This window comes from Embiotoca jacksoni, unplaced genomic scaffold (genome assembly GCF_022577435.1).
Source record: "Embiotoca jacksoni isolate LCO1_2020_lvr unplaced genomic scaffold, fEmbJac1.0.p SCAF_18, whole genome shotgun sequence".
Classification (NCBI taxonomy): domain Eukaryota; kingdom Metazoa; phylum Chordata; class Actinopteri; family Embiotocidae; genus Embiotoca; species Embiotoca jacksoni.
In genome coordinates, this window is record NW_027185318.1 from 12,226,082 (window position 1) to 12,240,208 (window position 14,127).

At 40.7% G+C, this 14,127-nt stretch overlaps 1 protein-coding gene across 1 annotated transcript; it reads right to left on the reverse strand.

The window, feature by feature from the left end:
• Positions 1 to 4,732: 4,732 nt before the first annotated feature.
• egln3 (egl-9 family hypoxia-inducible factor 3) lies at positions 4,733 to 13,319 on the reverse strand. The gene is made up of 5 exons (XM_069152824.1): positions 12,644 to 13,319; positions 7,508 to 7,627; positions 7,046 to 7,182; positions 6,334 to 6,407; positions 4,733 to 6,072 (listed from the first exon to the last, which is right to left on the reverse strand). Exons 1-5 carry the CDS (start codon positions 13,001 to 13,003, stop codon positions 6,032 to 6,034), a joined length of 732 nt encoding a protein of 243 aa, XP_069008925.1. The 5' UTR covers positions 13,004 to 13,319; the 3' UTR covers positions 4,733 to 6,031.
• Between the last annotated feature and the right edge of the window lie 808 nt (positions 13,320 to 14,127).

Genomic DNA, 14,127 nt, shown 5'->3' on the forward strand with positions numbered 1-14,127 from the left:
TACTATCAGGGTTAAGAACTAGTTTTGCTTTCAAATACTGTCGAAAGAAATTTGTGCAAAGTATCATCTAATGTTAATTTTAGGTTTTAAGACTGGACCCAATTGAAGGGGGGTGAAAAATGTAACTTACTGTGTACGTAAGGCGCCAAAATCGACTCAATCCGATCTACTAAAAACCTTCCTTTTTACAAGGTGCAGTCAAATAATTGAGAGACTGTTCTTACAGGCCAGAATAGGGATGGGCATGGAGCTTGTAGAAGCTATAACTCTCATCACTCGTTATTCCGAGTTACTTGATCAACATCAGCACCTGAGTTACACGTGTTTTTGTGATCTTTCTCCGCCGATATTTGTTGTGTTTCTGTTGCATCACTTAGCCGAACCTCTGCGGGTTGTCAGCAGCAGCAGAGAACTGAATCGTGTGTCTGCACGCAACAGTATTCGGCTTTCCTTCCAAAGAACTCCAGCTTGCTATAAAAACAGCGGCGTCAACGGTCCTGCAATACTTCCCATTGGATTCGGAGTCTGTACTGCTGCACTTGACAACAGTAGCACAGAAAACCATCATCTGTGTCCAACCCAAGTGTTCAACTCCCTTCAGAGTCTTCAGTTTGTCGAGCAGAGAATAATGAAAGCGTGACCGAGGAAGAGGCCCGAGGCCCCTCTGACCTTTGACCTGCCTGCTGCTCGCTGCTGATGGAGGAGGTGAAGCTGACCTCAGTCTCACTCCGCGGACGTCTTCGCGTCTAATGACTTATTTCATTAAAAGTGTGAAGCCATCAACGGTAATCGACCATCGCGGCGCTAACGAATGTCGGGCTGATGATGATGATGTTGATCCTGTCTGTCATTAGACCGAGAGATCAGAAGAAATGAGGTGTAAATGAACACCTCTGCTTGCTATGAGGCCTTTTTTTTTTTTTTTTTTTTTTTTTTTTAATTCCTTTGTTTTTAATATAAAATGTCGCAGTTACTTTGGCATAAAAGAAAATATTAAGATTAGTGAGTCGAAACAGATTTGGCATGCAATTTGCAATTTTTAACCCGATATGGAAACGCATCTTTTCATGGTGCCGGTAAATAAATGTTCAAACGTGACAAGGCTTGATCTTCCATCGTGCAGATGTCATCCTATTTTTTTCAGAGAGTTCCAGACTTAAGTTGTCACCTTGCAATAATGTTTGTGACATCACATCTTCAATATTTGAATGTAACCAACCACCAACAAGAAGCTGCCACAGAATTTATGCAGCCAGAGAAAATCATTTTGCTGCTTCCTTATGTGTATTCCTTAATTTATCTCTCATTCTGCTTGTTTTAATCAAACTATGATTAATTATTTATCGGTAGGTTGTAGCTGTTATGATCGTGGCTACAGATCCTCACAGAGGTTTGTTTTTAGGTGTGATTTACTGCAAACGTTGGAAAGGAAATATGTACCACTAAAGTAAAAAACAAACCAAACGACAGGTTGAGATTTATGATTTGATTAATTCACTTTATCTAAAAAAAAAAAAACTAAGTTATTAAAGACTTGGCATTGCAGCTACAACCAACGGGTGACAAGGTACAAGACAGAAAGTAGGGGGTTACAGAGAATCAGCCATTTTGTTGAGCCTCTGTTGTTACTGCAGATCATGTGGTCATCAGCAGTGAGTGACGGGGCTCTGCCAGGTTGTTGTTGGGAGGGTGAAGCTGTTCTGCATGAAAGGACGTCATGTTAAAGTTGGTGGACTCATGAATATGTGTGCTCACATACGTACTGCAAATGATGATATCTAATGAAGACGTTGTAAATGACATTGTGTTGCAGCTGCCGTGCTGCTGACCTGAGCAGGTGGTATGTTCCAGTCAGGTGCCCCTCTAGCGTTTTGTCTTTCCTGTGTGTTATTTTGTTGAACTTGTTGTGGTTTTGTTTTTTCTCATCTGTTTCCTTCGTATTTTTTGGCCTCTAAATGCCCTGTTTTTTTGCATGAACTCTGGTATACAGCGCTCCTCACTGCCACTGACATGGGATGGAGGATCTACAGACGTTGTTAGATGAAGCACAACATTCAGGTACATGGAAAAGAGAAACGCGTATTAATATGCAAGATGAGACTTATACATAAGTGTACTGAAACATTGTGTTAGGTTTTTCTTTGACAGACTGTATTGTTCTTCAAAACATTTGTCAACACAGAGCTGAAAGTTTTTTTTTTTTTTTTTACCAGAGTGGAGCTACAGAGACATCCAGAGGCTCAACAGTGGAACTGCTGCTGAACAGGTGAGTTCAAAACATCTCAAAATATCTTTTCATTTAAAGTTTAAATACGCCGTCAATTGTGTATGATTCCTGTTTTTGTCTGAAAAGTTCCATCTTCACTTGAAAACATAAGGTTATTTTTTGTAATTCTTGCTTTTTGGCAGCTTTTGGACAAATGTTGCGTTGTAATGAATTTCTGCTAATTTACTGATTGTCACATTAGTTAGAAATAAAATGATGACAAGATTTTACAGACTTCATACCTGCTACTTGAAAAAATGGAAAATTCAGATGTACACCTTAATTTCATGTTCGTCCCCTGTGTGCTCATGGACTGACAACTATTATTAGGACAGATACAGGAATGATATATTACCAAATATTATGACGGGTATACATCTATGTATTTGGTATGTGTTTTCTAGGTAATTTAGACTTTTCCAAACAGAAAGTGCTTCACAGGATAAGGATGACAAAACAAGGGAGAATTAAGTGATTAAAGGAATCAAGAAAAAGCAAAATTATAAAACAAAATGTTTCGTTTAGAATTGTTAAAAAATATAGCTCATTTTGCTAATTGAATTAATGTCAAAAAATGTAAAGGCAACAAAAAATATCAAAGAAAAAAATACAACTTTGCCTCCATTCAAAATTCTATTGGATTTGTAGATCATTTTAAAAGTTAATGCCTTTTAAATGGAGCGACGGCTGCGAGATAGTTCCAGCAGTCAAATCTAGTTGCGCCGCTCTACATCATAATCATCATGCACAAATAACCTCCAAATTTGGAGGTCTATTTAAGCTCCACCACCAGCCCAGCATCTACCTGCAGGCTCTGGGGGGGTTAAGATATTGGCTCCTCCGGATGAGTGCGGAGCCCAGAGGCCAAACTCAAACTATGTTCTGCTGTTGCAATAAAAAATATATCGTACTATAGCATGTGATGAAAAAAATATCATGTATATGTAATACACATGTGGTCTGAAATATGATTAAAAAAAATTCAACCAAAATGTAAAAATGTCATACCATAGTAACTAAGTTTATATTATATTTATGTAAACCATTATGAAAATGTTTTCATATTTCGGTCGATTTTTTTTGATCATATTTCGGACGACATGCTATAGTGTGACTTTTCTTTCATATTTCGGACGACATGCTATATATGAGTTTTTTCATATTTCGGACGACATGCTGTAGCATGACTTTTTGATCATATTTTAGATTACATGCTATAAGGATGACTTCCGTTGAAATTTTGGCAGGCAACACAATAGTGCAGTTGTCAGCGTTGTCGTCTCAAAGTCTAAAGGTCCGTGATTTGATACCCACCTGGGACTTTCTATGTGGAATTTGCATGTTCCTGCATAACTAATAACCTAAAAGTAAAATATGTCGTCCAAAATATGGACGACTAACTTATGCATGTTATCATGCATGTAGTCCATCATGTCATGCACGTAATCATGCATGTAGTCGTAAATGTGACAAAGTCACACTCCAAGCAAGAACATGCAATCCTCCACAGACAGAGTTCCAAGCCCTCTATCGATTCCTGATTGTGAAATGACAACTCCAGCAATTGCAAAATTGTGCTGCCTTTATTGCATGCTTGTCTGACTTACATATCTTATATGACGTTTAAACATTTTATGGAAGGCATTCTGGTGGTGCAGTGGTTAGGATTGTTGCCTCCCAGTCAGAAGGGTCCAGGTTCTATTCTTGCCCTTGACGTGGCTTTTCATCTAAGATGTGCATGTCATCTTTTCCAGGGTGAGTCTCGAACCGGGTACATTCTGACTGGAAGGCAACAACGCCAACCACTGCACCGCTGATTGCTCGTCAATAACATGTTTAAAAGTCATACAACTCAGTCAAGCATGCAATGCAGGCAGCAAAATGGTCCAGGCCGAGTCTCGAACGTGGAACCTTCTGACTGGCAACAATACCAACCACTGCACCGTTGTCCACTTTTCCATACCATGTTTAAAACTCATATAAGTCGGACAAGCATGCAATAAAGGATGAAAAATGCTGCAGATCCAAGCCAGCGTTGTCATCTCACAATCAGGAGTCTCTGGGCTCGATAGGCCTGGAACTTTGTGGGTGGAGAATTGCATGTTCTTTCTTGAATGTAATGTTTTACATTATGGACTAAATCCAATAGTCATCCAATTATGGACAATAAACTTCACTTTTAGGTTATTTGTATTGCTGGAAAATGCAAATTCCACATAGAAAGTACCAGGTGGGAATTGAACCCAGGAATTTCCTATTGTGAGACGACAACACGAACACCTGCACCACTATGCTGGCTTCCATAACATGAACGAAAGTCATGCTAGTCAGTCAGTAGGACTTTTTTTCATATTTCAGACGACATGCTATAGTATGACTTTTTGATCATATTTCGGACGACATGCTATAGTGTGACTTTTTGATCATATTTCGGACGACATGCAAAAAAACACTCAAGAAACCAAATTCTTTTGAACGCAGAGCGTGTATTCAATACATCTGTAAACATCACCTGACAGTTTCAAGAACGTTTCAAAATTTACAAGATTGAGTCTCGTCGTCCCGGTCAGGCTGCAGTCCAAATGACACATCACTTTTAAAGGTTGTGTACGTTGCCAGCGAGTGTCATTGTTTCAGGACAGCGACTCGAGCTCGATAACATCTCTGAAGAGCCGTTTGAATGGAGCATCAATAATTCATCCTCTCATACGCACACTCGCTTTGACAGGAGCTTCACATGCTGCCCGTCAAATCTGCTGCGTCAGTGGAATCAGTCTCCTAGTTGTCCTTCTCCAACTGTGGAGGATGGATCATGGCCATTTTGGAGTTTTAAGAGCAAAAAAAAACATGGACTATTAAATACAGGAAGAAAAGTTAGTCAGGATTCAAAGAAAAGTCAAAGGTCAAACTTTTTCTAATAATTTGTATGTATTAAGTCAGAAGTTTAACTTATATTTATCATGACCAAGTTTTCTTCTTTTGTTTTGTCTTCCGCAATAATCAGATCACAGTGATGCCAGTCCCTTTCATGTAACACAATGCATCAATAATTCAACAGTTAATTTATCCAATTTGTGTGGAATTGCAATTTACTTCCTTTTAAATCATTCCATCACAACTGAGTTCAAATTGCAGAGCAGAATTAACAATTAGGTACTGTGGAATCACTTGTTTCTGATCCAGCCCTCGTTAGTTGGTGGATATTCAGATATCTAATTGTAAACATCTCTTGGTGTGTGTGTGTGTGTGTGTGTGTGTGTGTGTGTGTGTGTGTGTGTGTGTGTGTGTGTGTGTGTGTGTGTGTGTGTGTGTGTGTGCCGCCTTCTTAAGGCTCGTGAACACCACCCTAAACACTAGTCACACGTCTAAAAGAATCACGTCTCTCTGTCAACCTCAAAGTTTCCCTCGAGCTCTCTTCTTTTGCTCATTTGGAGTGAGCTGAAGTCAAAGCTTGGAAAATAAAAATGAGCAGGCTGCTGCTTTCCCGCTGTCTCAGTAAAAATCAGCACAAACATGACGAGAAGCGAGGAAATTCCAGAGCAGCGGCTCGTCACCCGAACTCGTCGTTGCTCAGGTTTTGGCAGCAGCGCAGGCAGGTCGGTCTCTGGAGCAACTGGAGAACGCGAGTTCATCAGTTGAAGAGTGGAAAGCACCTCGACCCCTCTGGAGTTCCAGACAGACTCAAACTTCTTTCTTTACTTTCAGCTTTTCCAGCAGGAATCTCTCCTGCAGTTTGGAGGTCAACCACCAGGCGGCGACGTCTCCTCACGGACAGCTGGAGCTGCTGCCCTGCTGCCCCATCGACGCTGAAACACAGAAGAGAAATTTCAGTCACAGGATATAAACACTGATCATCATTGTATGAAGCTGAATTAAGTCTGATTATAATGTATATTTTTCTGCATGTGCCGACTAAAAAGCAAAGACAGTCTCTGCTGGAGCCAAAAAAAAAAACACTGTTTTGACAACAGAGTTGACTACAGCCGAGTGGCTTTGACGCGGGCTGGTCTGGGCTTTGTTGACAACTAATGAGATGCGAGAGAATAATTGTGTGTGTTTGTTTGTACCTGTCAGGTCTCTGAAGCGCCTCTTGGCCTCGGCTCGTTCCTCACAGTCAAAATACCAAACTGTGATGGCGTACCTGAAACACAAACAACAACAAATCTCAGCATGTTGGTATTCTGTACATTGCATTCTGTACACGTATCTTTACATTATTATATTTCTGGTGCATTATTTATAAAAACTGTGACAATATTTTCTCATACTCTGTACTGAGCTTTTTTTTTAATTATTATTATTATTATTATTTTGTTAATTGTTGTGTTTATTTTCTATTGATAAATATTTATAGAGCTGATTTTGTACTTTTATTGTATATTTACTGTCCCTGTGCGATACTTGGATAATTGAAAATGTCGTTTCACATTTACACCAGCAGGTGGTGCCAACTGTCTGCAAACAGAGGTTTTCTTGTAACATCGCAGAGGTCCAAATTCAATTACCACACAACTCAAGTGTACCAATATGCGAGTGTACTAATTAACTGAGACACAGCCGAAGTTTAGCTACTGAATTTCCCCGTTGCTCTCTGTAAATTAAAAATATCCATCTTAATGAGGTTATGTATCCGTTATTCGGTTTGTCGTTTCACATAAATATAGAAGGCAGCAGATAAATCATGAGGTAACTAGCTCGGCAGATGTCAGCTGGTGGGAAGAACTGATAACTTCTTGATTAATTAGTGGTGTGATTGATTGATTGGTAGGTTGGTTTTACCTGGTGGCGTACGAAGGCTGCACCTCGTGCGGGTTCCTGCGGTCAGACCAGAAGAAGAGCAGCCGGTCGAACAGCGGCTGGATGTCAGCCACGTACGACTTCCCCTCCGGAAAGATCCTGAGGATGCCGCCGTGCTCCTGATCGACAGCAACACACACACACACACACACAAAAAACAATTATTACCACATGTTCTTGTTATTAAATCTGAAAATGCAAACTTGAACTCCTGAAAATCATTTGGATATATGTTTCTGATCGCTTCCTCTGATGTCATCAAGTCAAGGTGATGTCACACATTTTATATCAATATCATCACAATGGCTTTTACAAAACCATCAAAGTCATAAACATCACGATTTATTCAAAGTCTCACCACCTGACATGATCTCTTATCAATGAAAATTAAAAATGAAAAACAAGTCAAAGGTCAAACAGAGGACAGCGCGAGGTGAAACACACCTTGGCGTTCCAATTCTTGTTGAGGTAGTAGATGCAGGTGATGCAGCGTCCGTCAGTGTTGGGGTTGTCCACGTGTTTGACGTAACCCGCCCCGTTTCCCGGGTAACACGCCACCATCGCCTAAAGTCACAGAGAGAGAGAGAGAGCGAGAGAGAGCGAGAGAGACGTTTGATTAAACATCAGGGTCACACCTCCAACAAAAGACACTTTACACATACGTGTGTGTGTGTGTGTGTGTGTGTGTGTGTGTGTGTGTGTGTGTGTGTGTGTGTAGACACGGCTGCTTCGAAGCACACAACAGCAAACCAACAGGACACCAAATAAATAAAAACAATATTAAGACAAAAAGTACATTTACTGAAGTGCTTTGAGGTGCTTGTACTTTTGTTTTTATGCCTCCTTATACATCTTTACCATGATATTAAACAGGTGAATATTGTACAAGAGATTATATAAGATTTTGTTTCGTTGCGAATTCAACTATCCATCAAAATGTACAAGCCGAGCTGAAACGACGACGATGTTCAGCTGATTGACAGAAAATTATTCTGCAAAAATCCCATGAATAATGTTAACATTAAAAATAATAATTAAAAAAAATTAAAAAAAAGATTTCAGTTTTAAAGGTTATAAAGTCTAAGTCTCTTTAATTAACTGTCAGAAACATTAACAATTTAGCTTCTAAGATGAGAACTTGAATCATACAGAGAATGAATTTACGACTTTAGTAAACTGGAAACTTTTTCCAAACGGGGCGGAGGAGTGTATGTTTGTGTGTGTGCGCGCGTGTGTGTGAGGGGGGGGGAGGGGAGTTGGGGGGTTGGAGGGAGGTTCCCTGCCTGTGTCCCTTCCCTGTAGCGCTGCGACCTTTCGACCGGAGGGGGAAGCGTGTGGTGAGCGGCACACGATTATCGGACATGAGACTGTCAACAAAAGCTCAAACTGTGGATTTCCTTCCACCAAAAACAAAAAGCAGCTTCCACAAACAGCTGATTCCCTGCTGCTCATTTCACAGGTTCAAAACGGAGGCATTTAGTATTTCTGTATATATTCATTTTATCAACCAGAGGCTGTTTTATTGTAGCTTTGACTACTTTTAAGGAGAAAAAAAAAAAAAACAGCAGCAGCTAAATATGAGTCCTCAATTTTTGTGTGTAAGTGTGCTGCAGGAAAACCGATCAACAATTTGGGCATCACTTTGATTTGCTCATTGACCCTTTTTAAAGAGAAAACTCCATAACCACAACCTATTTATGACTTTACTGATGTCGGCAGCACCGCCGACAACCTCACGACATCCTCTTTCCTCTGTAGAGCTTTTATGGTGAAACACCTCTTACTGTAAAACAAAAGCAGGCGGAGAAGACTTGCACCGCTGCACACGCCATTCAGTCTCCCATCCTGTTCACTTCCTCCTCTTGACGATCATCAACAAACACGCCACTTTATACAGGAAGGGCACCGCGTAGATTAACTCCTAAATAAATAGATGGGACCCTGAACACCTCCAGTAACTTCACGGACGTCTGGGTTCACACACACACGCACACGCACACACACACAAGGGGAACCTTCAACATGAAAGTCACTCTTTTACAGCTCTTATCGTGAAGGGGTCGGGGGAGTCGTGCCCCCCATGGGTGTGCGTACGAGACACTCCAGAGCCGAGCTGACCCCCCCCCCCAAGCGTTGATAAACCGCGGCTGACCTGCCGTCGACACCACAGGCGGTCAGCGCTGAGGAGGAAGCAGCAAAGAACAGTTTGAAAAGCACGCAAGTTTGTTTACACGCCACCTCCACAAACACACACTTCTTCATCATCATCATCATCGTCGTCATCGTCATCGTACGGCTGAGGTCCTGTGGAGTTCAAAAAAAGTGTGTAGGAAATAAAGGAGGAGGCGGGGCGGGGAGGAAACGATACACTGTCGGGGAGGAGGGGAATAAAGGACTCAAAACAAAACGCCTGCGAGAGCCGTGTCGAATTTCAGCTTTATCTCATCCGTGTAGCGGTGAGGGGAGGAGAATGGGGAGAGGGGGGGGGAGCACGCGGAGGTCTGTGCAGTTGTTTGGCACGTTTCCAGCCGGCTGACGGTTTAATGACAGAGCTACGTGTGGATCGTGAGGCTGCAGTCTGTCTGCAGCTTCTGTCCAGCACCAGACTTCCTGCAGAGTTCACCCGATTTAATTTGAGATGATTTGATGCAGCTCGGAGCGCAAATCAGTGTCTACTAACAGGTCAAAGAGTAAAAAGCAGACACCGAGGCCGACAGTTATTCTTTCACTCAAGAACTGATTTGACATTTCAAATCATAATTCTGGCAGCACCACACAGCTGTGTGTAACACTAATCCCCAATGTTAATACTTCATCAAATTACCTTCACCAATGAACGGATTACTGAACAGACCAGAGGACCAGAGCCTTCAATATGAAGTGACTGTCAATTAAAACAGGACGGAGACTGAACTGGTCAAAAGAAATGCAAGACGAGCAAAAACAAGTCCAAATGAGCACAAACTGACCTGCAGTCAGCTTTATTAGCAAATAACAATCTGGAATTACAGGATTTTTCTCATATATTGTCTGAAAAATTTCTTTTGAATTACATTTTTATTGGAGGAGAACACAAACACAGACTTCAGATGGCTACAAACGTTTTACAGTGACATGTGTAGTTGTTGGTGCCCTCGAGGATTTAATATTACGAGTTATAAAAAGTGACGGACTGAGAGTTTAAAATCTGGTCAGACACGTCTACTTTTAAACAGTTTTGTTTTTGTTTTTTTATAAACAAACCTCAGGCAGTTCGCTTGTGTTTGAATAACATTTAACATCTGATAAGTTTTGAATTTGACAAAAGAAACCAACGTAAACAACGTTTTACTATCAGTACCATCATGTTACCCGTTTTAGTTTTGTTGAGAAGGTTTTGTTTGTTTTATGCAGAACTAGAAAAAAACAGTTCTCATCCACAGTCTGCAAATTTTGTGTATGTTCCTGTAAGAAGACAAAAGCTTCTTATCCTGCTGATCTTTGCATAGTTCATTCTCCTGCATCATCTCCACTACCTGTGTGTGTGTGTGTGATCCTATTGTAACTCAGCTGACCTATTTTCATAGGAAGTTCTATCTGTTTATACACACAGCGATGCGATAAGGCTTTACTGTACATGTGAGGATTGGGAGGACATGCTGGGAATATGCGCGTGCTTTTGTGATGATACTGTAAGTGGGTGTGTCCGTGGGCGAGCGAGCACTGCCGTGCGCTAAGGAGGAGCGAGGGAGTGACTAATTGAATAAGTGGGAGAGTGTGTGTGTGTATACGTGAGAATGTCCACTGTGACGTCTGCGTGACTTTATACACACACACTCGCACATGGACAGGAGTGGGTGTATTTGTGTGTGTGTGTGTGTGTGTGTGTGTGTGTGTGTGTGTGTGTGTGTGTCTCTCTTTCTGAGGAATAATGTTCTCGTGTGGACATTTCTGGAGAGACATTTTACTCGTCCTCGATTTGGAAGATGTTCTCAAAAGGCTGTTTGAGGATTAAGATTTAAGGTTAAGGTCAGAATTAGGTTTTAAGTTAGCGTCGTGAAAACCCGAGTTCAGACCGATGCTAATATTGTTGGTTTTTTTTGCCAATAAATACGAAGCGGACCAACAGCACGCGTGTGCAACACCATGATGTGCACCGAGTGAATACTTTTAAGTAACGTCTCTTGATCAACATCAGCACCCGAGTTACACGCGTTTTTATGACCATCGGCGCGTGAACGTTTGGTATGTCAACATGGACCTGAAACTCAAACTTAGAATATAAATATTCTTCAGAACACAGTAGGGATTTATAGTCTAAAAAAAAAAAAAAATCTCCAATTCCAGCAGGTGTTTTTCTCAGGAACAGTTCTGCATTCCTGTTAAAAGCACAGATTTGTCTTCTCTGTATTGAACCCTCCACACACCATCAGCTCGTCCGCCAGTACGATTAATCAACACTGGTGCGCGCGGCAGACGCCCGGAGGACCTGAACTGCTCCAGTAAATTTCCTGCCCTTCCTGGAGCGCGCGTTATGGTTTCTAAAGCGTTGGCTCCAGGCCCAGAGCGGGTCACTGGACTGCTAATCCAAGACTCCAAACCGCAGCACAACTTTAATATCACCAAATGTTCTCAGCAACTAATGTAAACAAACAGGATGTACTTTTTAAAGCTGAAAGGATCCTTGCTGGTTTATGTTTTGTCACGTACGACGTCTGCTGCCGGTTTAAGTCGTGTGTTCTCAGTGTCGGTGCTGTTATTTCACTCATTTATTTATTGTGTAACTGTAGAGTTTTGGACGAGTAAAGTATATTTTAAACTTGAGCTTGTTGACAGTGAAAACAAAATGAGGCAAACTGGAAAAACGCTATAATATATACATATATATATATATATATATGTATATATACATACATATATATATATACATAATTTTTTTTTTTTTAGAGGTGAACTGTCCACCTTCGCATTACATAAACAAAGAAAAAAAGAGGTAAAATATCTGATGTAGTGAATGTAATTAAAGAGTCTTTTGCATAACATAAGGTAGTAGATCTTAAAGTGTTCCTATTTTTTCAGGCATATGATGTAAAGGCCTTATACACCCCTGAGCAACATCACCTGAGTGATGTGATTATTTTGTCCGACTAAGGCTTTTCTCAGGACTGTAAGACCGACCTCTCAAGCATGCCTTAATTAATAATAATAATTTATTTAATATTTTTTGCTGGTCTTTGGTGAATCCATCCATCACAGTGAGAGCGGATTATCAGACTGACGTCAATCTACTTTACCCATCGAGTCTTGCTGCATAAAGTCAAACAACTTCACGTTAAGGGTACTTTTATATCCTTTTTCACCTTTTTTTTTTTGGTTGTAATCACAAAGTCAGCATTTGTTTGTCTCATGTCTGCAAATAAGCGGGTTAGGTTCTGTGTAATTTGGACCCTGCAATTTGAAGAAAGGTAAAGATTATTATTAACTTTAGTTGGTTTAAAGGTCATTAAAAATCCACGTGCGTAAAATCTCTAGCCAACTTTCTGCAAGAATTAGTTATTTTTTCGTCATAATATTCTGGATTTCCAGATTTGATGCTATTACCTTGGACCTCTCCCGGATCGCCTTGCTCGCGAGCCGGCTCGCGCACACGGAGATCAGCTTGTCGATTAAGTTGAGCAGGAAGCTGATCGCCTCGCAGCCGCGCTCCGACCCGGTCACCCAGGCGATCTTGTCCCCGCGGATGCTCCTCCGGTGGATGCCGGGGACGGAGCCGGCCAGCCGGCCGTCCTGCAGGGCTCCGGAGCGGTGCATCTCCTGCACCTGATCCAGCACGGCGCCCCCGGCCAGCTCCCCGAGGAGTCCGTCCACGTAACAGAACCCGCAGGACAGCAGGGCCGGGACGACCCGCTCCAGAGCCAAGCGCTCCAGGTCCGCGTCCGCTCGGTGCTCAATAAAAGGCATTTTACAGATGGTGGCAATTTGGGAATAAATTCAGGCTGAAATTGAGGGAGTCGCGGGCTGAAAGTTCTTACAGATCAAAACTGTCACGAGTGACCAAAGAAAAGTCTTCAGCTGTCAGTGACGGTTTGGTTGACGGCTGAACTCACTCGCTGAAATTCGATAACATGACAGAGTTCAGTTAATCTGAGTGCCTGTACTCACGTTATCACCGAGCTCTTATTAAGGCTGCAGCACCGCCAAGTCAGTGAGCATGCAAAAGCACACTTCCGGTTACCAATTTCACAATAAATGTCTTACTGAGCTGAGACAAGTTGCCCATTGCTTTCTTGCATAGTATGCCACCTCTCTCCCCTATCTTCGTTACAAAAATCTACATATAAATAATAATATAAAACATGTCCCTAGTAAAAGTGTGCAAATTTGTTAAGCTGCAAAAATTAACTTTCTAATTAATGAATTCTATATTTAGGATGCTAGAGAGAACAGAAGAAAATAAATCAATAAATAAGCATTAGATAGATAGATAGATAGATAGATAGATAGATACTTTATTAATCCCCAAGGGGAAAGTCTTTTGCAGGAACCATGGTGACACAAAGCATTATTTTGAATTATTTCTTTTAAAAAAAATGACTAAAGTAACTGCAATAAGTCTTTTTTTCACATGTATTCTATTTAACACTGCACTCATAACAATTAATAAATTGAAAAACAAATATTGACCAAGTTAAAATATCAACAAACAAAAAAAAATCTGATTCAAGTTTCTCCAGTGTAAACTTTAGCCACACTTGTCAGTTTTATTGAAACGTTGAATGATATAATTTTTGAAGTTGTGTTTCCTAAATAATTAATTCAATTCAACTTTATTTATATAAGCGCCAAATCACAACATAGGTTACTTCATGGCACTTAACACATTAAAGTCCTTACAGCAAGACTTTACAATATTATACAGAGAAACCTTAATAATTCTTAATAATATAATAATAATTTTTTTTTTTTTTAAGTATTTTTGTTTTACATTTGTTCTTTGCCAATACAAAATTACAAATTTTAGGATTTAACTTGAAACAGTTGAACGTGAACTTTTACCGATGAAATACATTTGGGATTTGTATTAA